Source organism: Agelaius tricolor, unplaced genomic scaffold (genome assembly GCF_023055355.1).
Source record: "Agelaius tricolor isolate 1412-34295 unplaced genomic scaffold, bAgeTri1.0.p SCAF_130, whole genome shotgun sequence".
Lineage (NCBI taxonomy): Eukaryota > Metazoa > Chordata > Aves > Passeriformes > Icteridae > Agelaius > Agelaius tricolor.
The window spans coordinates 39,029-66,518 of NW_027269390.1; the positions used below are offsets into that span (position 1 = coordinate 39,029).

Genomic DNA, 27,490 nt, shown 5'->3' on the forward strand with positions numbered 1-27,490 from the left:
AGAGACCCCCGGGAGACCCCTGAGAGACCTCTGAGAGACCCCCAAAAAAACCCCAGGAGACCCCTGAGAGACCCCCAAAAAACCCCCCCAAAAAACCCCCAAAAACCCCCGAGAGACCCCTGGGACCCCACAGACCCCCAAAAAACCCCCGGGAGACCCCCGAGAGATCCCCAAAAGACCCCTGAGAGACCCCCAAAAAAACCCCTGAGAGACTCCCAAAAAAAACCCCCCAAAAACCCCCAAAAAACCCTTGAGAGACCCCCGAGAGACCCCAAAAAAACCCCTGAGAGACCCCCGAGAGACCCCCAAAAAAAACCCTGAGAGACCCCCCAAAAACCCCCAAAAAAACCCCAAAACCCCCGAGAGACCCCCGGGACCCCCCAGACCCCACAGACCCCTGAGACCCCCCCGGGACCCCCGGGACCCCCGAGCCCACCCCCAGAGCCCTGGGTCACCCCACATTCCCTCCAGGACCCCAAAACCGACCCCAATAAAGCCCCCCCAGATATCCCCCAATGGCTCAGGGACACCCCCAAAATCCCCAAATTTTGGGGTAATTTTGGGTTAATTTTGGGGTAATTGTGGGGTAATTTTGGGGGTAATTGTGGGTTAATTTTGGGGTAATTTTGGGGTTAATTTTGGGTTAATTTTGAGGTAATTTGGGGGTAATTTTGGGTTAATTTTGGGGTAATTTTGGGGTAATTTTGGGGTAATTTTGGGGTAATTTTGGGGTTAATTTTGGGGTAATTTTGGGGTTAATTTGGGGGTAATTTTGGGTTAATTTTGGGGTAATTTTGGGGTAATTTTGGGGTAATTGTGGGTTAATTTTGGGGTTAATTTTGGGGTAATTTTGGGGTAATTTTGGGGTAATTTTGGGGTAATTTTGGGGGTAATTGTGGGTTAATTTTGGGGTAATTTTGGGGTTAATTTTGGGGTTAATTTTGGGGTAATTTTGGGGTAATTTTGGGGGTAATTGTGAGGTAATTGTGGGGTAATTTTGGGTTAATTTTGGGTTAATTTGGGGGTAATTTTGGGTTAATTTTGGGGTTAATTTTGGGGTAATTTTGGGGTAATTTTGGGGGTAATTGTGAGGTAATTGTGGGGTAATTTTGGGGTAATTTTGGGTTAATTTTGGGGTAATTTGGGGGTAATTTTGGGTTAATTTTGGGGTCATTTTGGGGTCATTTTGGGGTCATTTTGGGGTCATTTCTCTGTTTTTTTTCTCTCCTCAGGGGCAAAATTACAAAGACAAAATTCTGGTGAGTGGGGAGAAAAAATGGGGGGGAAATGTGGTAAAAATGGGGAGAGGGGGGGACGGACCCTAAAAATTCCCAACCCATCCCAAAATGGGTTTAAAGGGAAAGGTTTTTATGGAAAAATGGGTTTAAAGGAAAGGTTTTTAACAAAATATGGGTTTAAGGGAAAGGTTTTTATGGAAATATGGTTTTAAGGGAGAGGTTTTTATGGGAAAATGGGTTTAAGGGAAAAGTTTTACCAAAATATGGATTTAAGGGAAAGGTTTTTATGGAAATATGGGTTTAAGGGAAAGGTTTTTATGGGAAAATGGGTTGGATATTAGGAAAAGGTTTTTACTGAAATATGGGTTTAAGAGAAAGGTTTTTTACCCAAAAATGGGTATAAAGGAAAGGGTTTTACCAAAAAATGGGTTTAAGAGAAAGGTTTTTACCAAAATATGGGTTTAAGGGAAAGGTTTTAATGGAAATATGGATTTAAGGAAAGGTTTTTATGGAAAAATGGGTTTTAAGGAAAGGTTTTTATGGAAAAACTTTACCAAAGGTTTTATGGAAAACCTTTACCAAAATATGGGTATAAGGGAAAGGTTTTTACCCAAAAATGGGTTTAAGGGAAGGGTTTTATAGAAAAATGGGTTTAAGGAAAGGTTTTATGGAAAAACCTTTATGGTTTTATTTTTTACCAAAATATGGGTTTAAGGGAAAGGTTTTTCCCCAAAAATGGGTTTAAGGGAAAGGTTTTAATGGAAATATGGATTTAAGGGAAAGGTTTTTATGGAAAAATGGTTTTAAGGGAAAGGTTTTTAATGAAAAATGGGTTTAAGGGAAGGTTTTTACCAAAATATGGGTTCAAGGGAAAGGTTTTTACCCAAAAATGGGTTTAAGGAAAGGTTTTTATGGAAAAATGGTTTTAAGGGAAAGGTTTTTCCTAAAAAATGGGTGTCCCCTCTGTCCCCAAACGCCCCCGGGTCCCCTCTGTCCCCAAATGGTCCCGGGTGTCCCCTCTGTCCCCAAACGGCCCCGGTGTCCCCAAACGGCCCCCGTGTCCCCTCTGTCCCCAAACGGCCCCCGCATCCCCTCTGTCCCCAAACGGCCCCGGTGTCCCCTCAGCCGCCGCCTGCGCCGCCTGAACCGGCTGTGGCGGCGCCGCTGCCGCGCCGCGGTGAAATCCGTGTCCTTCTACTGGACCGTGCTGCTGCTCGTGTTCCTCAACACCCTCACCATCGCCTCCGAGCACCACGGGCAGCCGCCCTGGCTCACCGAGACACAGGGTGAGGAGCCCTGGGGACAGGTGGGGACAGCTGGGGACAGCCAGGGACAGCCAGGGACACCCAGGGATACCCAGGGACAGCCGCCCTGGCTCACCGAGACACAGGGTGAGGAGCCCTGGGGACAGGTGGGGACAGCTGGGGACAGCTGGGGACACCCAGGGACAGCCGCCCTGGCTCACCAAGACACAGGGTGAGGAGCCCTGGGGACAGCCGGGGACACCCAGGGACACCCACGGGCAGCCGTCCTGGCTCACCGAGACACAGGGTGAGGAGCCTGGGGACGGGTGGGGACGGGGGGACAGGCAGGGACACCCAGGGACACCCAGGGACAGCTGGGGACAGGTGGGACACCCAGGGACAGGTGGGTACAGGCAGGACAGGTGGGACAGCCAGGGACAGCCAGGGACACCCAGGGACAGCCGCCCTGGCTCACTGAGACACAGGGTGAGGAACCTGGGGACAGGTGGGGACAGCCAGGGACAGGCAGGGACACCCAGGGACAGGTGGGGACAGCCAGGGACAGCTGGGGACAGGCGGGGACACCCAGGGACACCCACGGGCAGCCGCCCTGGCTCACCGAGACACAGGGTGAGGAGCCCTGGGGACAGGCGGGGACAGGTGGGGACAGGTGGGGACAGGTGGGGACAGGCGGGGACACCCAGGGACAGGCAGGGACAGCCGCCCTGGCTCACCGAGACACAGGGTGAGGAGCCCAGGGACGGGTGGGGACAGGGGGGGACAGCCGGGTGTCCTCCAGTGTCCCCCGACACTCCCTGGTACCCCTGGACACCCCCCAGTGCATCTCAACCCCCCCCCCCCTGTAGCCCAAACACCCTCCAGGACCCCCCCAAATCCGCTGGTACCCCCCCCCCCCCCCGTGCGCCCCAGACAACACCCCCAACATCCCCCGGTACCCTCGACATCCCCCAGTGCCCCCCAAACTCCTCGGTGCCCCCCAACACTCCCAGTGCCCCCCAACATCCCCCAGTGCTGCCACTCAGTGCCCCCCAAACCCCTCAGTGCCTCCCAAACCCCTCAGTGCCCCCCGATACCCCCCAAAAAACACCCCCCAACACCTCCCTGTGCCTCCCAAACCCCTCGGTACCCCAGAGCTCGGGGGGTCCCATCCCACCCTCCCAGGTTATGACCCGGCTGTGTCTCCCCCATCACCCCCAGAGCTCGGGGCTCCCATCCCACCCTCCCGGGCTGTGACCCTCATGTGTCCCCCAATGTCCCCATCACCCCCAGAGCTCGGCGGGTCCCATCCCACCCTCCTGGGCTGTGACCCGGCTGTGTCCCCCCATCACCCCCAGAGCTCGGGGGTCCCATCCCACCCTCCTGGGCTGTGACCCGGCTGTGTCCCCCGGTGTCCCCCCACCCCAGCCTACGCCAACAAGGCGCTGCTGTCGCTCTTCGCCGCCGAGATGGTGCTGAAGCTCTACGCTCTGGGCCCCTCGTGTTACTTCGCGAGCTTCTTCAACCGCTTCGATTGCTTCGTGGTGTGCGGGGGCGTGCTGGAGACCGCGCTGGTGGAGCGGGGCGCCATGGAGCCGCTCGGCATCTCCGTGCTGCGCTGCGTGCGCCTGCTGCGCGTCTTCAAGGTCACTCGGTGAGGGACGGGGACACGCAGGGGGGACACACTGACAGTGGGACAGGGTGGGGACACGCGGGGGGACACTGACAGTGGGACACACCAACAGCGGGACACACAGACAGTGGGACAGCATGGGGACATGCAGGGGGACAGTGACAATGGGACAGGGTGGGGACACGCAGGGGGGGACACTGACAGTGGGACAGGGTGGGGACACGGAGGGGGTCACAGTGACAGTGGGACAGTGTGGGGACGGTGCAGGGATGGTGAGGGGACAGTGTGGGGACACACGGACAGCAGGACACACTGACAGTGGGACAGCACAGGAACACTCGGGGGGACACACTGACAGTGGGACAGCGTGGGGACATGCAGGGGGACACACTGACAGTAGGACAGTGTGGGGATGTGGGGACACGCGGTGGGACACACCGGTAGTGGGACACACTGACACCAGGACAGTGCGGGGAGACGCAGGGGGACACACGGACAGTGGGACAGCGTGGGGACACACGGGGGAACGCACCGACAGTGGGACAGCGTGGGGACATGCAGTGGGACACACTGACAGTGGGACACATGGACAGCGGGACACACTGACACCAGGACAGTGCAGGGACATGCAGTGGGACACCCCAGCACTGGGACAGTGCAGGGACAGTGCAGAGACGGCGAGGGGACAGTGTGAGGACACACGGACAGTGGGACACACGGACAGTGGGACGCTGACACCAGGACAGCACGGGGACACACAGTGGGACACACGGACAGTGGGACAGCGCGGGGACAGTGCAGGGACACGCAGGGGGACACACGGACAGTGGGACACACGGACAGTGGGACAGTGTGGGGACGGTGCAGGGATGGCGTGGGGACAGTGTGGGGACAGCGTGGGGACACACGGACAGTGGGACACACGGACAGTGGGACACACTGACACAGGGACAGCGCGGGGACACGCAGCAAGTTGGCTCTGCTCTGTCCATCCAGTCCATCCCAGTGCTCCCAGTCCCTCCCAGTCCATCCCAGTCCATCCCAGTGCTCCCAGTCCATCCCAGTAAACCCAGTCCCTCCCAGTGCTCCCAGTAACCCCAGTTTCCCACAGGCACTGGGCATCCCTGAATAACCTGGTGGATTCCCTGCTGAACTCCATGAAATCCATTCATCCCTTCCCAGTGCCCCCAGTCCCTCCCAGTCTATCCCAGTCCATCCCAGTCCCTCCCAGTCCCTCCCAGTCCCTCCCAGTCCCTCCCAGTAACCCCAGTATCCCGCAGGCACTGGGCGTCCCTGAGCAATCTCGTTGGCTCCCTGCTGAACTCCATGAAATCCATTCATCCCTTCCCAGTGCCCCCAGTCCTTCCCAGTCCCTCCCAGTCTATCCCAGTCCATCCCAGTGCTCCCAGTGCTCCCAATGCTCCCAGTCCCTCCCAGTCCCTCCCAGTCCCTCCCAGTCCATCCCAGTCCCTCCCAGTCCATCCCAGTGCTCCCAGTCCATCCCAGTGCCCCCAGTCCATCCCAGTCCATCCCAGTGCTCCCAGTCCCTCCCAGTCCATCCCAGTCCATCCCAGTCCATCCCAGTGCTCCCAGTCCATCCCAGTCCCTCCCAGTCCCTCCCAGTCCCTCCCAGTCCCTCCCAGTAACCCCGGTATCCCGCAGGCACTGGGCGTCCCTGAGCAATCTCGTTGGCTCCCTGCTGAACTCCATGAAATCCATCGCCTCCCTGCTGCTTCTGCTCTTCCTCTTCATCATCATCTTCGCCCTGCTGGGCATGCAGCTCTTCGGGGGCCGCTTCAGCTTCGACGAGACCCAGACCAAGCGCAGCACCTTCGACACCTTCCCCCAGGCGCTGCTCACCGTGTTCCAGGTACCCCGAAACCGGGGGGACCCCAAAACCTCAGGGAGACCCCAAAACCTCAGGGAGACCCCACAGGCATTGCTTACCCTGTTCCAGGTACCCCAAAACCCGGGGGGAACTCCAGAATGCACGGGGGACCCTAAAGCCATGAGGAGACCCCAAAACCTGGAGGGAACCTTTTGGGGCACCCCAAAACCTCAGGGGAACACCAAGACCTCAGGGGAACCTTTTGGGGTACCCCAAAACCTGGGGGGAGCCTTTGGGCTACCCCAAAACCTCAGGGAGACCCCCCCCCAGGCGCTGCTCACCGTGTTCCAGGTACCCCAAAACCCGGGGGGACCCCAAAACCTCAGGGAGACCCCAAAACCTCAGGGAGACCCCACAGGCATTGCTTACCCTGTTCCAGGTACCCCAAAACCCGGGGGGAACTCCAGAATGCACGGGGGACCCTAAAGCCATGAGGAGACCCCAAAACCTGGAGGGAACCTTTTGGGGTACCTCAAAACCTCAGGGGAACCTTTTGGGGTACCCCAAAACCTGGGGGGAGCCTTTAGGGTACCCCAAAATCTCAGGGAGACCCCAAAGACCAAGCGCAGCACCTTCGACACCTTCCCCCAGGTGCTGCTCACCGTGTTCCAGGTACCCCGAAACCCGGGGGGGACCCCAAAACCTCAGGGGGACCCCAAAGATTGCAGGGAGACCCCAAAGCCTTCAGGGAGTCCCTGAAACCCCAAAGGAGGCTCTGAAATTTGTGGGGAGACCCCAAAATGCACAGGGGACCCTAAAAACATGAGGAGACCCCAAAATACGGGGATGGGGAGGCTGAAATCCCTCAGGGAGGACCCAAAGCCTGCAGGACATCCTTGAAACCCCAAATGAGACCCCAAAATGCAGAGGGGACCCTAAAACCATGAGGAGACCAAAAATTATGCGGAACCCCAGAATTTGTGGGGTTTGGGGTGACACTGAGGTTTTGATGTGGCACTGAGGTTTTGGGGTGCCCTCACTTTTTTTGGGGTGTCCCGGTTTTTGGGGTGCACCGTTTTTTGGGGTGGCACTGAGGTTTTGGGGTGGCACTGAGGTTCTGGGGTGCCCCGGTTTTTGGTGTGGCACTGAGGTTTTGGGGCGCCCTCACTTTTTTCGGGTGCCCTCACTTTATTTGGGGTGTCCCGTTTTTTGGGGCGGCACTGAGGGTTTTAGGGTGGCACTGTCCCGTTTTTTGGGGTGGCACTGAGGTTTTTGGGTGTCCCTTTTTTGGGGTGGCACTGAGGTTTTTGGGTGCCCCGGTGTTTCGAGTATCCCCGGTTTTTGGGGTGGCACTGATGTTTTGGGGTGTCCCGGTTTTTCGGGTGGCACTGAGGGTTTTAGGGTGGCACTGTCCCGTTTTTTGGGGTGGCACTGAGGTTTTGGGGTGTCCCGTTTTTTGGGGTGTCCCATTTTTTTGGGGTGGCACTGAGGTTTTTGGGTGCCCCGGTTTTTCGAGTATCCCTGGTTTTTGGGGTGGCACTGAGGTTCTGGGGTGGCACTGAGGTTCTGGGGTATCCCCGTTTTTTGGGGTATCTCCGGTTTTTGGGGTGTCCCTGAGGTTTTGGGGTGTCACTGAGGTTTTGGGGTGTCCCTGAGGTTTTGGGGTGTCACTGAGGTTTTGGGGTGCAGATCCTGACGGGGGAGGACTGGAACGCGGTGATGTACGATGGCATCATGGCCTACGGGGGGCCCGTGTTCCCCGGGATGCTCGTCTGCGTTTACTTCGTCATCCTCTTCATCTGCGGGAACTGTGCGTGCCCAACTGGGGGAACTGGGAGGGACTGGGAGGGACTGGGGGGCACTGGGGGGCACTGGGAGGGACTGGGGGGGACTGGGGATACTGGGAACACTGGGAGCATTGGGGGCACTGGAGCACTGGGAGGGACTGGGGGGGACTGGGGGGCACTGGGAGGGACTGGGAGGGACTGGGGGGCACTGGGAGGGACTGGGGGGGACTGGGGGTACTGGGAACACTGGGAGGGACTGGGGGGCACTGGGGGGGACTGGGAGGGACTGGGAGGGACTGGGGGGACTGGGGGGGACTGGGAGGGACTGGGAGGGACTGGAAGCACTGGGAGGGACTGGGGGGGACTGGGAGGGACTGGGAGGGACTGGAAGCACTGGGAGGATACTGGGAGATACTGGGAGGATACTAGGGAACACTGGGACCATACTGGTAGCATACTGGGGGATACTGGGAGATACTGGGAGCACTGGGAGGATGCTGGGAGATACTGGAAGATACTGGGGAATACTGGGAGCATACTAGAAGGATACTGGGACCGCACTGGGAGATACTGGGAGGATACTGGGAGACACTGGGAGCATTCTGGGAGCATGCTGGGGCATACTAGGTGGATACTGGGACCACACTGGCAGATACTGGGAGGATACTGGGGGACACTGGGAGGATACTGGCAGGTACTGGTAGCATACTGGGGTATACTGGGAGCACTGGGAACATACTGGGATATACTGTGAGGATACTGGGATATACTGGGAGCATACTGGGAGCATACTGGGAGCATACTGGGAGCATACTGGGATATACTGGGGGCATACTGGGAGCACTGGTGCCCCCTCCCCAGACATCCTCCTCAACGTCTTCCTGGCCATCGCCGTGGACAACCTGGCCGATGGTGACAACATCAACTCGGGGGGGGACAAAAAGTGAGCGCGGGACCCCCGCGACCCCCGGGACCCCTGGGACCCCTTCTGGGACCCCTTCTGGGGGGGATGGGGAGGGGTCCCCACATCTGAGACCCATTCTGGGGGGGGGGGTCTGACCCCTGGGACCCCTGGGACCCCTTTTGGGGTGATGGGGAGGGGTCACCCCATACCCCTGGACTCCCGGGACCCCTGGGACCCTTTATGGGGAGGATGGGGAGGGGTCCCCACATCTGAGACCCATTCTGGGGGGGGGGTCTGACCCCTGGGACCCCTGGGACCCCTGGGACCCCTTTTGGGGATGATGGGGAGGGGTCCCCCCAATACCTTGGGACCCCTTTTGGGGGTGGGGACCCCTCCCCACATCCCCCGGGACCCCTTCTGGGACCCCTTTTGGGGGTGATGGGGAGGGGTCCCCCCAATACCCTGAGCCCCTTTTGGGGGTGATGAGGAGGGGTCCCCCCAATACCCTGAGCCCCTTTTGGGAGGGATGGGGAGGGGTCCCCACATCCCCCCAATACCCCGGGACCCCTTTTGGGGGTGATGGGGAGGGGTCCCCCCAATACCCTGAGCCCCTTTTGGGGATGATGGGGAGGGGTCCCCACATCCCCTGAGCCCCCCTGGGCGGGTCTGACCCCCGGCCCCCCCGGCTGAGCCCCCCCCTTTTGTCCCCAAACCCAGGGACAAGGCCGGGGAGGAGGGGACAGGGACAGAGAGCCAGGAGGTGGCGGTGAAGGTGAGGGGGGGTCCTGGGGGGTGGCATTGATTTGGGTGGGGTCCCGGGGGGGTGACATTGATTGGGGGAGGGTCCTGGGGGGGTGGCATTGATTTGGGGGGGTTCTGGGTGGGGTGACATTGATTTGGGTGGGGGTCCTGGGGAGGTGGCATTGATTTGGGGGGTCCTGGGGAGGTGGCATTGATTTGGGGGGGTCCTGGGGGGGTGGCATTGATTTGGGGGGGTCCTATTGATTTGGGTGGGGGTCCCGGGGGGGTGACATTGATTTTGGGGGTTCCTGAGGGGGTGACAATGACTGCGGGGGGGGTTCCGGGGGGGTGATGGGGATTTGGGGGGGGGGGGTCCTGGGGGGTCCCGGAAGGGTGACAGTGACTGGGGGGTCCTGGGGGTGTGGGTGACATTGATTTGGGTGGGGGTCCCGGGGGGGGGTGACAGTGACTGGGGGGTCCCGGGGGGTGTGGGTGACATTGATTTGGGTGGGGGTCCCGGGGGGGGGTGACATTGATTGGGGGGTCCTGGGGGTGTGGGTGACATTGATTTGGGTGGGGGTCCCGGGGGGTGACGGGGATTTTTGGGGGGGGTCCTGGGGGGGGGTGCACAGCCCTCACCCCTCCCCCCTCCCCAGGTTGAGGGGGATCCGCAGGAGGAGGAAGAGGAGGAGGAGGAGGAAGAGGGAGAGGAAGGTGAGTGTCACCTGCAGGGGGACATTGGGGACATTGGGGACATTGGGGGGTGACAGTGCCTGGGGTGGGGGTCCCTGGAGGAGGGGGGGGGGAGGTGACACGGGGGTCCCTGGGGAGGTGACACAGGGTCCTTGAAGGGGGGGGAGGTGACACGGGGGTCCCTGGGAAGGTGACACAGGGGTCCCCAAAGGGGGGGAGGTGACACCGGGGTCCCCACAGGTGACACGGGGGTCCCTGGGGAGGTGACACGGGGGTCCCCAAAGGGGGGAGGTGACACCGGGGTCCCCACAGGTGACACGGGGGTCCCTGGGGAGGTGACACGGGGGTCCCCAAAGGGGGGAGGTGACACGAGGGTCCCCACAGGTGACGAGGAGCCAGGGGGGGACAGGGACAGCCTGGGCAGGGCCCGGTTGGAGTCCCTGGAGGAGCCCCCCAAGACCAAGGTGACCCCGATCCCCGAGGGCAGCGCCTTCTTCGTGCTGAGCAGCACCAACCCGTGAGGAACTGGGGGAACTGGGAGGGACTGGGAGGGACTGGGAGGGACTGGGGGGAATGGGGGGACTGGGGGGACTGGGGGGAACTGGGGGAACTGGGGGAACTGGGAGGGACTGGGGGGAATGGAGGGACTGGGAGGGACTGGGAGGGACTGGGAGGGACTGGGGGGAATGGGAGGGACTGGGAGGGACTGGGAGGGACTGGGAGGGACTGGGAGGGACTGGGAGGGACTGGGGGGACTGGGAGGGAATGGGAGGGACTGGGACGGACTGGGAGGGACTGGGGGGACTGGGGGGAATGGGGCGGACTGGGGGGAATGGGGGGACTGGGAGGGACTGGTGTTGGGAGCACTGGGACTGGAGACACAAACTGGGATGGACTGGAAGCACTGGGAGGCACTGGGGGGACTGGGATGGACTGGGATGGACTGGGGGGACTGGGATGAACTTGTATGAACTGGGAGCACTGCACTGCTGCACTGGGATGGACTGGGCTGTACTGGTATGAACTGGTATGAACTGGGATGGACTGGGATGGACTGGGATGGACTGGGCCGTACTGGGATGAACTGGGATGTACTGGGATGAACTGGGAGCACTGCACTGGGAGCACAGGGATGGACTGGGAGCACTGGGATTGGAGACAAACTGGAGGGACTGGGCTGTACTGGGATGAACTGGGACAAACTGGGCTGTACTGGGATGAAATGGGATGAACTGTGAGCACTGGGATGAACTGGGATGAACTGGGATGAACTGGGATTGGAGACACAAACTGGGAGAACTGGGGTAACTGGGATGAGCTGGGAGCGCTGCAGTGGGGTAACTGGGCTGCACTGGGCTGAACTGGGCTGAACTGGGAGCACTGCACTGGGCTGCACTGGGCTGCACTGGGCTGAACTGGGCTGCACTGGGATGAGCTGGTATGAGCTGGGCTGCACTGGGCTGAACTGGGCTGCACTGGGCTGTACTGGGATGGACTGGGATGGACTGGGCTGCACTGGGCTGCACTGGTCTCTCCCCTGCAGCCTGCGGGTGAAGTGCCACGCGCTCATCAACCACCACATCTTCACCAACCTCATCCTCGTCTTCATCATCCTCAGCAGCATCTCCCTGGCGGCCGAGGACCCCGTGCGCGCCCACTCGCCCCGCAACCACGTACTGGGAACACTGGGCAAACTGGGAGCCACTGGGAGCCACTGGGAGAGCTGCTGGGGGCAGCTGGGAGGGACTGGGCAAACTGGGAGGGACTGGGCAAACTGGGAGGCACTGGGAGGGACTGGGAGCACGGGGAGAGCTGATGGGGGCAACTGGGAGCACCTCTGGGGGCAACCGGGAGCACTGGGCAAACTGGGAGGGACTGGGAGGGACTGGGTAGACTGGGCAAACTGGGAGCACTGGGAGAGCTGCTGGGGGCATTACTGGGAGCACTGAGATGTTACTGGGGGGATTACTGGGAGCACTGGGGGCGTTACTGGGAGCACTGGGATGTTACTGGTGTGTTACTGGGAGCACTGGGATGTTACTGGGAGCACTGGGGATGTTACTGGCAGACTGGTGTGTTATTGGGGGGGGTTACTGGGAGCACTGGGATGTTAATGGGAGCACTGGTGTGTTACTGGTGTGTTACTGGTGTGTTATTGGGGGAGTTACTGGGAGGCACTGGGAGAGCTGCTGGGGGCAACTGGGAGCACCTCTGGGGGCAACTGGGAGCACTGGGGGTGTTACTGGTGTTACTGGGAGCATTGAGGGTGTTACTGGTGTGTTACTCGGAGCACGGGTGCGTTATTGGGGGCGTTACTGGGAGCACTGGGATGTTACTGGTGTGTTACTGGGAGCACTGGGGGTGTTACTGATGTGTTACTGGTGTTACTGGAAGCACTGGTGTGTTACTGGTGTGTTACTGGGAGCATTGAGGGTGTTATTGGGGGCGTTACTGGGAGCACTGGGATGTTACTGGGATGTTACTGGTGTGTTACTGGTGTGTTACTGGGAGCACTGGGGGCATTACTGGGAGCACTGGGATGTTACTGGTGTGTTACTGGTGTGTTACTGGTGTGTTACTGGGAGCACTGGGGGTGTTACTGGGAGCACTGGTGCGTTACTGGGAGCATTGAGGGTGTTACTGGTGTGTTACTGGGAGCACTGGGATGTTACTGGTGTGTTACTGGTCTGTTACTGGTGTGTTACTGGGAGCACTGGGATGTTACTGGTGTGTTACCGGTGTGTTACTGGTGTGTTACTGGTGTGTTACTGGTGTGTTACCGGTGTGTTACTGGTGTGTTACTGGTGTGTTACTGGTGTGTTACTGGGAGCATTGAGGGTGTTATTGGGGGCGTTACTGGGAGAACTGGGATGTTACTGGTGTGTTACGGGGAGCACTGGGTGTGTTACTGGGAGCACTGGGATGTTACTGGTGTGTTACTGGTGTTACTGGTGTGTTACTGGGAGCACTGGGATGTTACTGGGAGAACTGGGATGTTACTGGGATGTTACTGGGATGTTACTGGTGTGTTACTGGGAGCACTGGGTGTGTTACTGGGAGCACTGGGATGTTACTGGTGTGTTACTGGTGTGTTACTGGGAGCACTGGGTCTCAGAGGGTTTGGGGTCTCCCCATTGCCCCCTCCCCACCCTCGCTCCCCCCCCTCAGATTTTGGGGTACTTCGATTACGCCTTCACCTCCATCTTCACCGTGGAGATCCTGCTCAAGGTTTGGGGGGTCCCCATGGTTTTGGGGTTCCTTGGGGTTCGGGGAGGGGGTTCTTGGGGGGGCTCCCTGGGTTTGAGGGTTCCCGGGTTTTGGGAGGGGGTTCCTGGGGTTTTTTTGGGGTTCCTGGGCTTTTTTTGGGGTTCCCATGGTTTTTTGGGGTGGGTTCACAGGGTTTTTGGGGTTCCAATGGATTTTTGGGGTGAGTTCCCATGTTTTTTGGGGTGTCCCTGGGATTTTGGGGTGGGTTCCCGGGGTTTTTGGGGTTCCCATGGATTTTGGGGTGCCCCACAGATGACGGTGTTTGTGGTGTCCCTGGGATTTTGGGGTGGCTTCCCGGGGTTTTTGGGGTTCCCAGGGTTTTTGGGGTTCCCATGGTTTTTTGGGGTGTGTTCCCATGGTTTTTGGGGTTCCCATGGTTTTTGGGGTTCCCATGGTTTTTGGGGTGGGTTCCCGGGGTTTTTGGGGTTCCCAGGATTTTGGGGTGCCCCACAGATGACGGTGTTTGTGGTGTCCCTGGGATTTTGGGGTGGCTTCCCGGGGTTTTTGGGGTTCCCAGGGTTTTTGGGGTTCCCATGGTTTTTTGGGGTGTGTTCCTGGGGTGTTTGGGGTTCCCATGGTTTTTGGGGTTCCCATGGTTTTTGGGGTGGGTTCCCGGGGTTTTTGGGGTTCCCAGGATTTTGGGGTGCCCCCACAGATGACGGTGTTCGGGGGGTTCCCATGGTTTTTGGGGTTCCCAGGATTTTGGGGTGAGTTCCCATGGATTTTGGGGTGCCCCCACAGATGACGGTGTTCGGGGGGTTCCCGGGGTTTTTGGGGTTCCCATGGATTTTGGGGTGCCCCACAGATGACGGTGTTCGGGGGGTTCCCATGGATTTTGGGGTTCCCATGGTTTTTTGGGGTGAGTTCCCATGGATTTTGGGGTGAGTTCCCAGGATTTTGGGGTGCCCCACAGATGACGGTGTTCGGGGGGTTCCTGCACAAGGGCTCCTTCCTCCGGAACTGGTTCAACCTCCTGGACGTGCTGGTGGTCGGCGTCTCCCTCATCTCCTTCGGCATGCAGTGAGAAACTGGGGAAACTGGGAGCACTGGGAGCAACTGGGAGGGGCCAGGATCGGCACTGGGAGCACTGGGAGCAGCTCTGGGGGCAACTGGGAGCACTGGGAGGGTACAAGGAACCTCACTGGGAGCAACTGGGAGAGCTGCTGGGGGCAACTGGGAGCACTGGGAGCAACTGGGAGCAACTGGGAGAGCTGCTGGGTGCAACTGGGAGCACTGGGAGGGGCCAGGCTCAATACTGGGAGCACTGGGAGGGTACAAGGAACCTCACTGGGAGCACTGGGGGTGTTACTGGGAGCACTGCTGTGTTACTGGGGGGGGTACTGGGAGCACTGGGATGTTACTGGGAGCACTGGGATGTTACTGGTGTGATGCTGGGAGCACTGGTGTGTTACTGGTGCCTTACTGGGAGCACTGGGGTGGTTACTGGTGTGTGTTCCTGGTGCCTTACTGGGAGCACTGGGGGGGTTACTGGGAGCACTGGTGTGTTACTGGGAGCACTGGGGCGGTTACTGGTGTGTGTTACTGGTGCCTTACTGGGAGCACTGGGGGGGTTACTGGGAGCACTGGGCCATTACTGGGAGCACTGGGGCAGTTACTGGTGTGTGTTACTGGTGCCTTACTGGGAGCACTGGGCCATTACTGGGAGCACTGGGGCGGTTACTGGTGTGTGTTACTGGTGTTACTGGGAGCACTGGGGCGGTTACTGGTGTGTGTTACTGGTGCCTTACTGGGAGCACTGGTTTTGCCCCCGGCAGCTCCAGCGCCATCTCGGTGGTGAAGATCCTGAGGGTCCTGCGGGTGCTGCGGCCCCTGAGAGCCATAAACCGGGCCAAGGGGCTCAAGGTGGGAACTGGGGGAACTGGGGGAACTGGGATGGACTGGGAGGGACTGGGAGAGACTGGGAGGGACTGGGAGGGACTGGGAGGGACTTGAAGCACTGGGAGCACTGGGATGGACTGGGAGCCACTGGGAGGGACTGGGATGGACTGGGATGGACTGGGAGGGACTGGGGACACTGGGGACACTGGGGACATTGGGGACACTGGAAGTGCTGGAGGCACTGGGAGGGACTGGGAGGGACTGGGAACTGTCCCTGTCCCCATGCCCTGGTGACCCTGTCCCTGTCCATGACAATGCCCCAGTGTCACCCTGTCCCTGTCCCTGTCCCCGTCCCCATGCCCTGGTGACACTGTCCCTGTCCATGCCCTGGTGACACTGTCCCTGCCCCTGTCCATGCCCTGGTGACACTGTCCCTGTCCCTGTTCCCATGCCCTGGTGACCCTGTCCCTGTCCATGCCCTGGTGACCCTGTCCCTGTCCATGCCCTGGTGACGCTGCTGTCCCCCTGCCCTGGTGACCCTGCCCCTGTCCCTGTTCCCATGCCCTGGTGACCCTGCCCTTGCCCCTGTCCATGCCCTAGTGTCCCTGTCCCTGTCCCCATGCCCTGTCCCTGTCCCCCTGCCCTGGTGACACTGCTGTCCCCGTCGCTGTCCCCAGCACGTGGTGCAGTGCTGTCCCTGTCCATGCCCTGGTGACCCTGTCCCTGTCCATGCCCTGGTGATGCTGCTGTCCCCGTCGCTGTCCCCCTGCCCTGGTGTCCCTGCCCCTGTCCCCATACCCTGGTGACCCTGTCCCTGTCCCTGTCCATGCCCTGCTGTCCCTGTCGCTGTCCCCGTCGCTGTCCCCCTGCCCTGGTGACGCTGCTGTCCCCGTCGCTGTCCCCAGCACGTGGTGCAGTGCTGTCCCTGTCCCCATGCCCTGGTGTCCCTGTCCCTGCCCCTGTCCATGCCCTGCTGTCCCTGTCCCTGTCCCCATGCCCTGCTGTCCCTGTCCCCCTGCCCTGGTGACGCTGCTGTCCCCATCGCTGTCCCCAGCACGTGGTGCAGTGCTGTCCCTGCCCCTGTCCATGCCCTGCTGTCCCTGTCTCTGTCCCCATGCCCTGGTGTCCCTGTCCCCCTGCCCTGGTGACGCTGCTGTCCCCGTCCCTGTCCCCAGCACGTGGTGCAGTGCGTGTTCGTGGCCATCCGCACCATCGGCAACATCATGATCGTCACCACCCTGCTGCAGTTCATGTTCGCCTGCATCGGGGTGCAGCTCTTCAAGGTGACCCCGCTGTCCCCAAACCCCCTCCTGAGGGGTCCCCAAACCCCCCAAGGTGTCCCCAAACCCCCCCAGGGGTCCCCAACCCCTCCGAGGGGTCCCCAACCCTGCCAGGGGCTGAGGGACCCCCCGATGATCCCCCCAGGGCAAATTCTACAGCTGCACCGATGAGGCCAAGCACACGCCAGGAGAGTGCAAGTGAGCGTCACCCCAAAACCACCCCGCACCCCAAAAACGGCCCCATACCACAAAAACGACCCCACACCCCAAAAATGGCCCCGGTCCCAAAAATAACCCCATACCCCAAAAATGACCCCACACCCCAAAAACGGCCCCAGACCCCAAACTGAGCCCTGCACCACAAAAACCATCCCACACCCCAAAAACGACCCCACAACCCAAACTGAGCCTTGCACCCCAAAAACAACCCCGCACCCCAAAAATGACCCCGCACCCCAAAAACGACCCCGCACCTCAGTGGTGGCAGTGTCCAGGGGATGTCACATTCCTGGTGTACAAGGACGGGGACGTGTCCCCTCCCTCAGTGGTGGCAGTGTCCAGGGGGTGTCTCACCCTCGCTGTCCCCATGTCCCCACCCCAGGGGGACATTCCTGGTGTACAAGGACGGGGACATGTCCCACCCCTCGGTGGTGGCAGTGTCCATGTCCACTGTCCCCGTGTCCCCACCCCAGGGGGACATTCCTGGTGTACAAGGACGGGGACGTGTCCCACCCCTCGGTGGTGGCAGTGTCTCATCCTTGCTGTCCCCATGTCCCCATCCCAGGGGGATGTGTCCCACCCCTCGGTGGTGGCAGTGTCCAGGGGGTGTCTCACCCTCTCTGTCCCCATGTCGCCACCCCAGGGGGACATTCCTGGTGTACAAGGACGGGGACGTGTCCCACCCCTTGGTGGTGGCAGTGTCTCACCCTCGCTGTCCCCGTGTCCCCATCCCAGGGGGACATTTCTGGTGTACAAGGACGGGGACGTGTCCCACCCCTTGGTGGTGGCAGTGTCTCACCCTCGCTGTCCCCGTGTCCCCATCCCAGGGGGACATTTCTGGTGTACAAGGACGGGGACGTGTCCCACCTGTTGGTGGTGGCAGTGTCCGTGTCCATTGTCCCTGTGTCCCCATCCCAGGGGGACATTCCTGGTGTACAAGGACGGGGACGTGTCCCACCCCTCGGTGGTGGCAGTGTCCAGGGGGTGTCTCACCCTCGCTGTCCCCGTGTCCCCACCCCAGGGGGACATTCCTGGTGTACAAGGACGGGGACGTGTCCCACCCCTCGGTCCGGGAGCGCCTCTGGCTCAACAGCGACTTCAACTTCGACAACGTCCTGGCGGGGATGATGGCCCTGTTCACCGTGTCCACCTTCGAGGGGTGGCCCGCGTGAGTCGCCGGCCGTGGGTGGGCACGGGGACACTGCCACCCCCTTGGGGACACCCCCAGCACCGTGTGTCCCCCCCGCCCTGTCCCCAGGCTGCTGTACAAGGCCATCGACGCCAACGCCGAGAACCAGGGGCCCATCTACAACTACCGGGTGGAGATCTCCATCTTCTTCATCGTCTACATCATCGTCATCGCCTTCTTCATGATGAACATCTTCGTGGGCTTCGTCATCATCACCTTCCGCGCGCAGGGCGAGAGCGAGTACCGCAACTGCGAGCTGGACAAGAACCAGGTCTGGGGACACGCTGGCCACGTCCCTGCAGTGTCCCCATGGCCCTGCAGTGTCCCCATGGCCTTTCAGTGTCCCCATGGCTCTCTGGTGTCCCCATGGCCCTGCAGTGTCCCCATGGCCCTGCAGTGTCCCCACGGCCCTGCAGTGTCCCCATGGCCCTGCTGTGTCCCCATGGCTCTGTGATGTCCCCATGGCCCTGCAGTGTCCCCATGGCCATGCAGTGTCCCCATGGCCCTGCAGTGTCCCCATGGCCTTTCAGTGTCCCCATGGCTCTCTGGTGTCCCCATGGCCCTGCAGTGTCCCCTTGGCCCTGCTGTGTCCCCAAGGCCCTGCAGTGTCCCCATGGCCCTGCTGTGTCCCCATGGCTCTCTGGTGTCCCCATGGCCCTGCAGTGTCCCCAGGGCCCTGCTGTGTCCCCATGGCCATGCAGTGTCCCCATGGCTCTCTGGTGTCCCCATGGCTCTGTGATGTCCCCATGGCCCTGCAGTGTCCCCATGGCCATGCAGTGTCCCCATGGCCCTGCAGTGTCCCCATGGCCTTTCAGTGTCCCCATGGCTCTCTGGTGTCCCCATGGCCCTGCAGTGTCCCCTTGGCCCTGCTGTGTCCCCAAGGCCCTGCAGTGTCCCCATGGCCCTGCTGTGTCCCCATGGCTCTCTGGTGTCCCCATGGCCCTGCAGTGTCCCCAGGGCCCTGCTGTGTCCCCATGGCCATGCAGTGTCCCCATGGCTCTCTGGTGTCCCCATGGCTCTGTGATGCCCCCATGGCCCTGTGGTGTCCCATTGTCTCCATGGCCCTGTGGTGTCCCCTTGGCTCTGCGATGTCCCCATGGCCCTGCTGTGTCCCCACACTGTCCCCTCAGAGTCAGTGCATGGGATGGCAGTGGGTGGCCATGTCCCCTCACTGTCCCCACACTGTCCTCACTTTGTCCCCCAGTGGCAGTGTGTGGGATGGCAGTGGGACGGCAGTGAGGTGGCCATGTCCCCTCACTGTCCCCACGTTGTCCCCCCAGTGGCAGTGCATGGGATGGAGGTGGCCATGTCCCCTCACTGTCCCCACACTGTTCCTCACTGTCCCCATGTTGTCCCCTCAGCGCCAGTGTGTGGAGTGGCAGTGGGTAGGATGGCAATGAGGTGGCCATGTCCCCTCACTGTCCCCACGCTGTCCCCTCAGCGCCAGTGCGTGGAGTGGCAGTGGGATGGCAGTGAGGTGGCCATGTCCCTGCACTGTCCCCACACTGTCCCCTCACTGTCCCCACACTGTCCCCTCACTGTCCCCACGCTGTCCCCCCAGCGCCAGTGCGTGGAGTACGCTCTGAAGGCGCAGCCCCTGCGCCGTTACATCCCCAAGAACCGCACCCAGTACCGCGTGTGGGCCATGGTCAACTCCACGGCCTTCGAGTACATCATGTTCGTCCTCATCCTCCTCAACACCATCGCCCTGGCCGTGCAGGTGAGGGGGGGACACCTGGTGGGACAGGGAGGGGACACGGAGGGGACAGGGCCAGACCCCCGTGCGTGTCCCCTCGCAGCACTACGAGCAGTCCAAGCCCTTCAACTACGTGATGGACCTGCTCAACATGGTGTTCACGGGGCTCTTCACCGTGGAGATGGTGCTCAAGATCATCGCCTTCAAACCCCGGGTACGCCACGGGGGTGGCACAGGGGGTGACACAAGGGGGGGTCACAGACAGGGGGTCCTCACCACCTCCCACCCCACCCCAGCATTACTTCTGCGACGCCTGGAACACCTTTGATGCCCTCATCGTGGTGGGCAGCGTGGTGGACATCGCCGTCACCGAGGTCAACGTGAGTCGCCCTCCTTGTCCCTCCTGGTTCAGGGCGGGTTGGTGTTTTGGGGTGGTTCTGGATGTCTGGGTCTCCTCCTGGTCCATGTTCTCATGTCCATCTGTCTGTCTCCATCATCTCCATAATTTTCATCTCCATCCATTTCCATCATCTCCATAATTTCCACTCCATCATCGCCATCATTTCCATCATCTCCATCATCTCCATCTCCATCATCTCCATCATCGCCATCATTTGCATCATCACCATCTCCATCATCTCCATCATCTCTATCACCTCCATAATTTCCATCTCCATCATCTCCATCATTTCCAACTCCATCTCCATCATCTCCATCATCACCATCATCACCATAATTTCCATCATCTCCATCTCCATAATTTCCATCTCCATCATCTCCATCATTTCCAACTCCATCTCCATCATCTCCATCATCACCATAATTTCCATCATCTCCATCTCCATCATCTCCATCACCTCCATCATCTCCATGGTCCCACCTGCCTCTCACAGAACGGGGGCCACGTTGGTGAGGTACAGGGACCTGTCCCCACCTGGGGGCTTTTTTGGGAGGGCTGTTCAGGGATTTTTGGGGTTTCCCTGACCCCCTCTCCCCACAGAGCTCCGAGGACTCCTCCCGCATCTCCATCACCTTCTTCCGCCTCTTCCGCGTCATGCGCCTGGTCAAGCTGCTCTCCAAGGGCGAGGGCATCCGCACCCTGCTCTGGACCTTCGTCAAATCCTTCCAGGTGGGACGGGGGGCACCTGCCGGGGGACACAGGTGAGGGGGGACACAGAGGGGACACCCCCTGACCCCCGCTGTGCCCCCAGGCCCTGCCCTACGTCGCTCTGCTCATCGCCATGATCTTCTTCATCTACGCTGTCATCGGGATGCAGGTGAGGGACCTGGGGCAGGTGAGGGGTGTGGGGGCAGGTGAGACGTGTGGGGAGGGGTCTCCTGTGAGCCCCCAGCCCCCTGTGTCCCCCCCAGACCTTCGGGAAGGTGGCGCTGCAGGATGGGACCCAGATCAACCGCAACAACAACTTCCAGACCTTCCCGCAGGCCGTGCTGCTGCTCTTCAGGTGGGGAGGGGACATGGAGGGGTCTGGGGTGTTCTGGGGAGGCTGGGTGTGTCCTGTGGGGTGTAGGTGTGCCAGGGGGTACAGGTGTGTCCCAGCGGTACAGGTGTCCCATGGGAGGGTACAGGTGTGTCCCGTGGGGGTACAGGTGTGCCACGGGGGAGGCGTGGCAGGAGATCATGCTGGCCAGCCTGTCAGGCAAGGTACAGGTGTGTCACAGGTACAGGTGTGTCACAGGGGTACAGGTGTGTACCTGGGGTACAGGTGTGCCACAGGTGAGGCCTGTCAGGAGATCATGCTGGCCAGCCTGCCGGGTTGGTACAGGTGTGTCACAGGTACAGGTGTGTCACAGGGGTACAGGTGTCCTGTGGGAGGGTACAGGTGTGTCACAGGGGTACAGGTGTGTCACAGGGGTACAGGTGTGCCCTGTGGGGTTCAGGTGTGCCACAGGTGAGGCCTGGCAGGAGATCATGCTGGCCAGCCTGTCAGGCAAGGTACAGGTGTGTCACAGGTACAGGTGTGTCACAGGGGTACAGGTGTGTCACAGGGGTACAGGTGTCCTGTGGGAGGGTACAGGTGTGCCCCAGGCGTACAGGTGTGTCCCAGGGATACAGGTGTGTCCCAGGAGTACGGGTGTGTCCTGTGAGGGTACAGGTGTGCCAGGGGTACAGGTGTGTCACAGGTGTACAGGTGTGTCCCAGGGGTACAGGTGTGTCACAGGGGTACAGGTGTCCTGTGGGAGGGTACAGGTGTGTCACAGGGGTAGAGGTGTCCTGTGGGAGGGTACAGGTGTGTCACAGGGGTACAAGTGTCCTATGGGAGGGTACAGGTGTGTCACAGGGGTACAAGTGTCCCATGGGAGGGTACAGGTGTGCCCTGTGGGGTTCAGGTGTGCCCCGGGGGAGGCGTGGCAGGAGATCACACTGGCCAGCCTGCTGGGTTGGTACAGGTGTGTCACAGGTACAGGTGTGTCACAGGGGTACAGGTGAGTCACAGGGGTACAGGTGAGTCACAGGGGTACAGGTGTGTCACGGGGGAGGCGTGGCAGGAGATCACACTGGCCAGCCTGCCGGGTTGGTACAGGTGTGTCACAGGGGTACAGGTGTGTCACAGGGGTACAGGTGTGCCCTGTGGGGTTCAGGTGTGCCACAGGTGAGGCCTGGCAGGAGATCATGCTGGCCAGCCTGCCGGGCAAGCGCTGCGACCCCGAGTCGGACGCGGGCCCGGGCGAGGAGTTCACCTGCGGCAGCAACTTCGCCATCGCCTACTTCATCAGCTTCTTCATGCTCTGCGCCTTCCTGGTGAGCCACGGGGCCCTGCCCCACTGCCCCAGCACTGCCCCAGCACTGCCCCACGCCCCCCAGGGCCCCCGTGGGCATCCTGACCTCCCCTGGACCCCCCCTCCCCAGATCATCAACCTGTTCGTGGCTGTCATCATGGACAACTTTGATTACCTGACACGCGACTGGTCCATCCTGGGCCCGCACCACCTGGACGAGTTCAAGCGCGTGTGGTCCGAGTATGACCCCGCAGCCAAGTGTGTGACTGTCCCCTTGTCCCCAGCTGGGTGGGGCCAGGTGTCCTGGTCACCTGTGACCTCCTGTGCCCCCTCCCCAGGGGCCGCATCAAGCACCTGGACGTGGTGACGCTGCTGCGCCGGATCCAGCCCCCGCTAGGATTTGGGAAGCTCTGCCCGCACCGTGTGGCCTGCAAGGTTTGGGTGCTGTCAATTCCCCCTTTTTCTTTTAATTACAGAGTTGCAGCAATTCTAGAAGGACATATTCAAATAAATTAACATTATGACATGTTCATATATTTCATTCAGAGCCAATAGTTATACAGATGTTCAGACAACATATTACAGTATGAATATATATATATATTTCTGAGTGTTTTGCAGCTTTTCTCAGTTTACAAAATACTTATCTTCAAAATCTTTTATACTCATATTTAACAAACATTAATAGCTGCAATTTATATATTTTGCCAATAGTTTAGGATTCAAGTCCTTTTTCCCCAAATCCACGGGGTCATATAGTCAAATCCTGTTTCCCTGAATCCATGGGGTCATCCTGAATCCACAGGTCATACTATCAAATCCTTTTTCCCAAATCACGTCGGGGTCACTATTGGTCTTTTTCCCGAATCACATCGGGATCACCACTCGTTATCATTATAGTGTAAGAATTCTATTGTCACTACATTACAAGGGTTCCATATTGCCAGTGTCCTACCTCCTTGATGTTTCTCATAGGCAGCCCCTCTAGGCACTGACTCTTCCTCATCCTCGCAGCAGCCAACTGGCTCCAGTCCCCACCAATCCACTCTTTTATAACACTCTTCTGATTGGCTGCAGGTTTTAGTTGCAATTTTATAGCTGCAATTGATATATTTTACCAATAGTTTAGGATTCAAGTCCTTTTCCCTGATTCCACGGGGTCATGTAGTTTAGTCCCAAGTCCACAGGGTCATATAATCAAATCCTTTTTCCCAAATCACGTCAGGATCACCATTCGTCTTTTTCCTGAATCACGTTGGGATCACCAATCATCTTTTTCCCGAATCACGTCGGGGTCACCAATCGTTTTCATTATATTGCAAGACTTCTATTGTCATTACATTGCAAGGGTTCCATGTTGCCAGAGTTTCGTACCTCCTTGATGTTTCTCGTAGGCAGCCCCTCTACGCACTGACTCTTCCTCATCCTCGCAGCAGCCAACTGGCTCCAGTCCCCACCAATCCACTCTTTTATAACACTCTTCTGATTGGCTGCAGGTTTTAGTTGCAATTTTATAGCTGCAATTGATATATTTTACCAATAGTTTAGGATTCAAGTCCTTTTCCCTGAATCCACGGGGTCATGTAGTTTAGTCCCAAATCCACAGGGTCATATAATCAAATCCTTTTTCCTGAATCACGTCGGGGTCACCTTTGGTCTTTTTCCCAAATCACATCGGTGTGACCAATTGTTGTCATTACATTGCAAGAGTTCTATTGTCATTATATTGCAAGGGTTCCATATTGCCAGAGTTTCGTACCTCCTTGATGTTTCTCCTCCAGGCACTGACTCTTCCTCATCCTCACAGCAGCCAACTGGCTCCAGTCCCCACCAATCCACTCTTTTATAACACTCTTCTGATTGGCTGCAGGTTTTAGTTGCAATTTTATAGCTGCAATTGATATATTTTACCAATAGTTTAGGATTCAAGTCCTTTTCCCCGATTCCACGGGGTCATGTAGTTTAGTCCCAAGTCCACAGGGTCATATAATCAAATCCTTTTCCCCAAATCACGTCGGGGTCACCAATGGTCTTTTTCCTGAATCACGTTGGGATCACCAATGGTCTTTTTCCCGAATCACGTCGGGATCACCAATCGTTTTCATTATATTGCAAGACTTCTATTGTCATTACATTGCAAGGGTTCCATATTGCCAGAGTGTCCTACCTCCTTGATGTTTCTCGTAGGCAGCCCCTCTAGGCACTGCTCTTCCCTGTCCTCGCAGCATCCAACTGGCTCCAGTTCCCACCAATCCACTCTTTTATAACACTCTTCTGATTGGCTGTAGGTTTTAGTTGCAATTTTATAGCTGCAATTGATATATTTTACCAATAGTTTAGGATTCAAGTCCTTTTCCCCGATTCCACGGGGTCATGTAGTTTAGTCCCAAGTCCACAGGGTCATATAATCAAATCCTTTTTCCCAAATCACGTCAGGGTCACCATTTGTCTTTTTCCCGAATCACGTCGGGATCACCATTCATTATCGTTATATTACAAAGGTTCTATTGTCATTATATTGCAAGAGTTCCATATTGCCAGAGTTTCGTACCTCCTTGATGTTTCTCCTGCAGGCACTGACTCTTCCTCATCCTCACAGCAGCCAACTGGCTCCAGTTCCCACCAATCCACTCTTCTATAACACTCTTCTGATTGGCTACAGCTGTGGCCTGTCAACATCAGGCCTGCTCTTTAGTAATTGGTTCAGCTGCAACTCTTTAGGGGACAGGATTACATTCTATACCGCCTTCCTTTACCCCTACTGCATCGCCCTACATTTGGGGGGGTTCCTGGGGGGATTTGGGGTGTCCCTGGGGGGGGACCCACCCCGATTCACCCCTCTCTTGTCCCCTGCCCAGCGCCTGGTGGCCATGAACATGCCCCTCAACTCGGACGGCACCGTCACCTTCAACGCCACGCTCTTTGCCCTGGTCCGCACCTCCCTCAAGATCAAGACGGAAGGTGGGGAGCTGGGAGGGGAGGACAGGGGGACAGCAGGGGGTGACAAAGTGACAATCATGGCTGTGTGTCCCCCCTGTCCCTCTAGGGAACCTGGATGTGGCCAACAAGGAGCTCCGGGCTGTGGTGAAGAAGATCTGGAAGAGGACGAAGCCGAAGCTGCTGGACGAGGTCATCCCCCCACCTGAGGGTGTGTGAGGGTCTGGGGAGGGGCTCTGGGGGGGTTTGTGGGGGTCTGGAGGGTCTGGGGGGGTCTGGGAGGGTTTGGGGGGTCTGGGGGAGCGGGGGGGGGTCTGGGGGGTTATGGGGGTGTCTGGGGGATACTGGAAGGGTCTGGGGGGGTCTGGGGGATCTGGAGGGGTCTGGGAGGGGGTTATGGGGGGTTCTGGAGGGGCTGGGGGATACTGGGGGGTCTGGGGGGGTTATGGGGAGGCCTAGGGGGTTCTGAAGGGGCTGGGGGGATCTGGAGGGGTCTGAGAGTGTTTGGGGGGGTCTGGGGGGTTCTGAGGGGTTCTGGGGGATTCTGGGGGGATACTGGGGGGTCTGGGAGGCCTGGGTGTGTCTGGTGGTTCTGGGGCGTCCCCTGACCCCCCGTGTGTGTCCCCCAGAGGAGGAGGTCACCGTGGGGAAGTTCTACGCCACCTTCCTGATCCAGGACTATTTCCGCAAGTTCCGGCGGCGGAAGGAGCGGGGGATGCTGGGTGCCAACGCCGGCCCCAGCAACGAGTGTGCGCTGCAGGTGCGACACGCCCCCCAGGTGGGACTGGGGGGGGTCACCAGGTGTCACCGGGTGTCACCAGGTGACCCTGCTGTGTCCCCCCAGGCCGGGCTGCAGACGCTGCAGGCGCTGGGCCCTGAGATGCGCCGGGCACTGAGTGACCTGGAGGGGGACGAGGGCGGGGACGCACCTGCGGAGGAGCCGCTCACCTACGCAGTGAGCCACGCCCACAAACACACCTGCCACGTGGCCACGCCCACAAACACACCTTTCCATTCGCCATGCCCACTGGCCACGCCCACCAACCTCACCTGTCCCACCCTGGCCATGCCCACAGGCCACACCTGCCCCAAAGCCACACAGAATGGCCACACCTGTCCCATGGCCACACCCACTGGCCACGCCCATGGCCACTCCTTTCCATTGGCCTTGCCCACCGACCACACCTTTCTCCTGGCCACGCCCACCGACAGAACCTTTCTCATTGCCATGCCCACCTACTACACCTTTCCATTGGCCATGCTCACTGACAGCACCTTTCCATTGGCCACGCCCACCCACTACAGCTGTCACATGGCCACGCCCACTGACAGCACCTTTCCCTTGGCCACGCCCACCGACAGCACCTTTCTCCTGGACACGCCCACCGGCCACACCTATCCAAAACCCACTCCTGTCCCCGGCCACACCCACACCTGTCCAAAACCCACTCCAAATGTCCACACCTGTCCTAGGCCACGCCCACCGACCCTGCCTCTCTCCGCAGGCCCCTGAGACGCTCTACGGCTCCGGGCCCGGCTCCCCCCTGCTCTCGGAGCCGCCCCCCGCCCCCAGCCCCGCGCCCACCGAACGGGAGGAGCCCGCGCCCCCCCTCCCACGGGGGCAGGTACGGGGGGGCTGGGGGACACCCCCAAACCCGGAGGGGGTTCCCCGGCATGGACCGGGGGTGCTCAGGGCTCTGTGCGCAGGCGGCGCTCCGATGGGGGGGACCAGGAGGAGGAAGCCCCCCCGGCCGAGGACGCCGAGGAGCCGGGAGGGGACACTGGGGACATCAGCCACGACGAGGAGCTGGAGAGCTCGGCACCGGCCCGGCGGCGCTGGGTGGGGGACAGGTACCGAGACCCCCCCCCGGGGGGGAGAATCCCCCTCTGGAGGGGTCCCTGCAGCTGGGGAGGGGGGTCCCGTCAGCCCTGTCCCCGTGCCAGGACCCCCAAAAGGAGAGGGGGGTTCTCTGTAACTGGGGAGGGGGATCCTGTCAGCCCTGAGGGTGTCCCCATGCCAGGACCCCCAAAAGGAGAGGGGGGGTCCCTGCAGCTGGGGAGGGGGTCCCGTCAGCCCTGTCCCCGTGCCAGGACCCCCGAAAGGAGAGGGGGCGTCTCTGTAATTGGGGAGGGGGTCCCATCAGCCCTGACGCTGTCCCCATGCCGGGACCCCCAAAAGGAGAGGGGGGGGTTCTCTGTAACTGGGGAGGGGTCGATCCTGTCACCCCCTGACCCCGCTCGGGGGTGTCCCAGGGGATG

At 59.7% G+C, this 27,490-nt stretch overlaps 1 protein-coding gene across 1 annotated transcript in view; it reads left to right on the top strand.

Moving 5' to 3' along the window:
- Positions 1 to 27,490, top strand: part of CACNA1F (calcium voltage-gated channel subunit alpha1 F) — a 56,951-nt gene that overhangs the window by 25,450 nt on the left and 4,011 nt on the right. Inside the window, 32 exon segments of the mRNA XM_071420250.1 lie at positions 1,233 to 1,259; positions 2,364 to 2,524; positions 3,908 to 4,133; positions 5,775 to 5,982; positions 7,630 to 7,750; positions 8,589 to 8,670; positions 9,349 to 9,403; positions 10,029 to 10,086; positions 10,450 to 10,582; positions 11,609 to 11,738; positions 13,234 to 13,293; positions 14,246 to 14,352; positions 15,108 to 15,195; positions 16,347 to 16,454; positions 16,597 to 16,649; positions 17,692 to 17,838; positions 17,929 to 18,130; positions 19,421 to 19,579; positions 19,659 to 19,769; positions 19,852 to 19,935; positions 20,556 to 20,684; positions 20,767 to 20,832; positions 20,927 to 21,018; positions 22,157 to 22,316; positions 22,425 to 22,552; positions 22,633 to 22,729; positions 25,153 to 25,255; positions 25,341 to 25,442; positions 25,861 to 25,991; positions 26,076 to 26,186; positions 26,737 to 26,856; positions 26,925 to 27,082. Coding sequence (XP_071276351.1) covers positions 1,233 to 1,259; positions 2,364 to 2,524; positions 3,908 to 4,133; positions 5,775 to 5,982; positions 7,630 to 7,750; positions 8,589 to 8,670; positions 9,349 to 9,403; positions 10,029 to 10,086; positions 10,450 to 10,582; positions 11,609 to 11,738; positions 13,234 to 13,293; positions 14,246 to 14,352; positions 15,108 to 15,195; positions 16,347 to 16,454; positions 16,597 to 16,649; positions 17,692 to 17,838; positions 17,929 to 18,130; positions 19,421 to 19,579; positions 19,659 to 19,769; positions 19,852 to 19,935; positions 20,556 to 20,684; positions 20,767 to 20,832; positions 20,927 to 21,018; positions 22,157 to 22,316; positions 22,425 to 22,552; positions 22,633 to 22,729; positions 25,153 to 25,255; positions 25,341 to 25,442; positions 25,861 to 25,991; positions 26,076 to 26,186; positions 26,737 to 26,856; positions 26,925 to 27,082 — 3,717 coding nt within the window.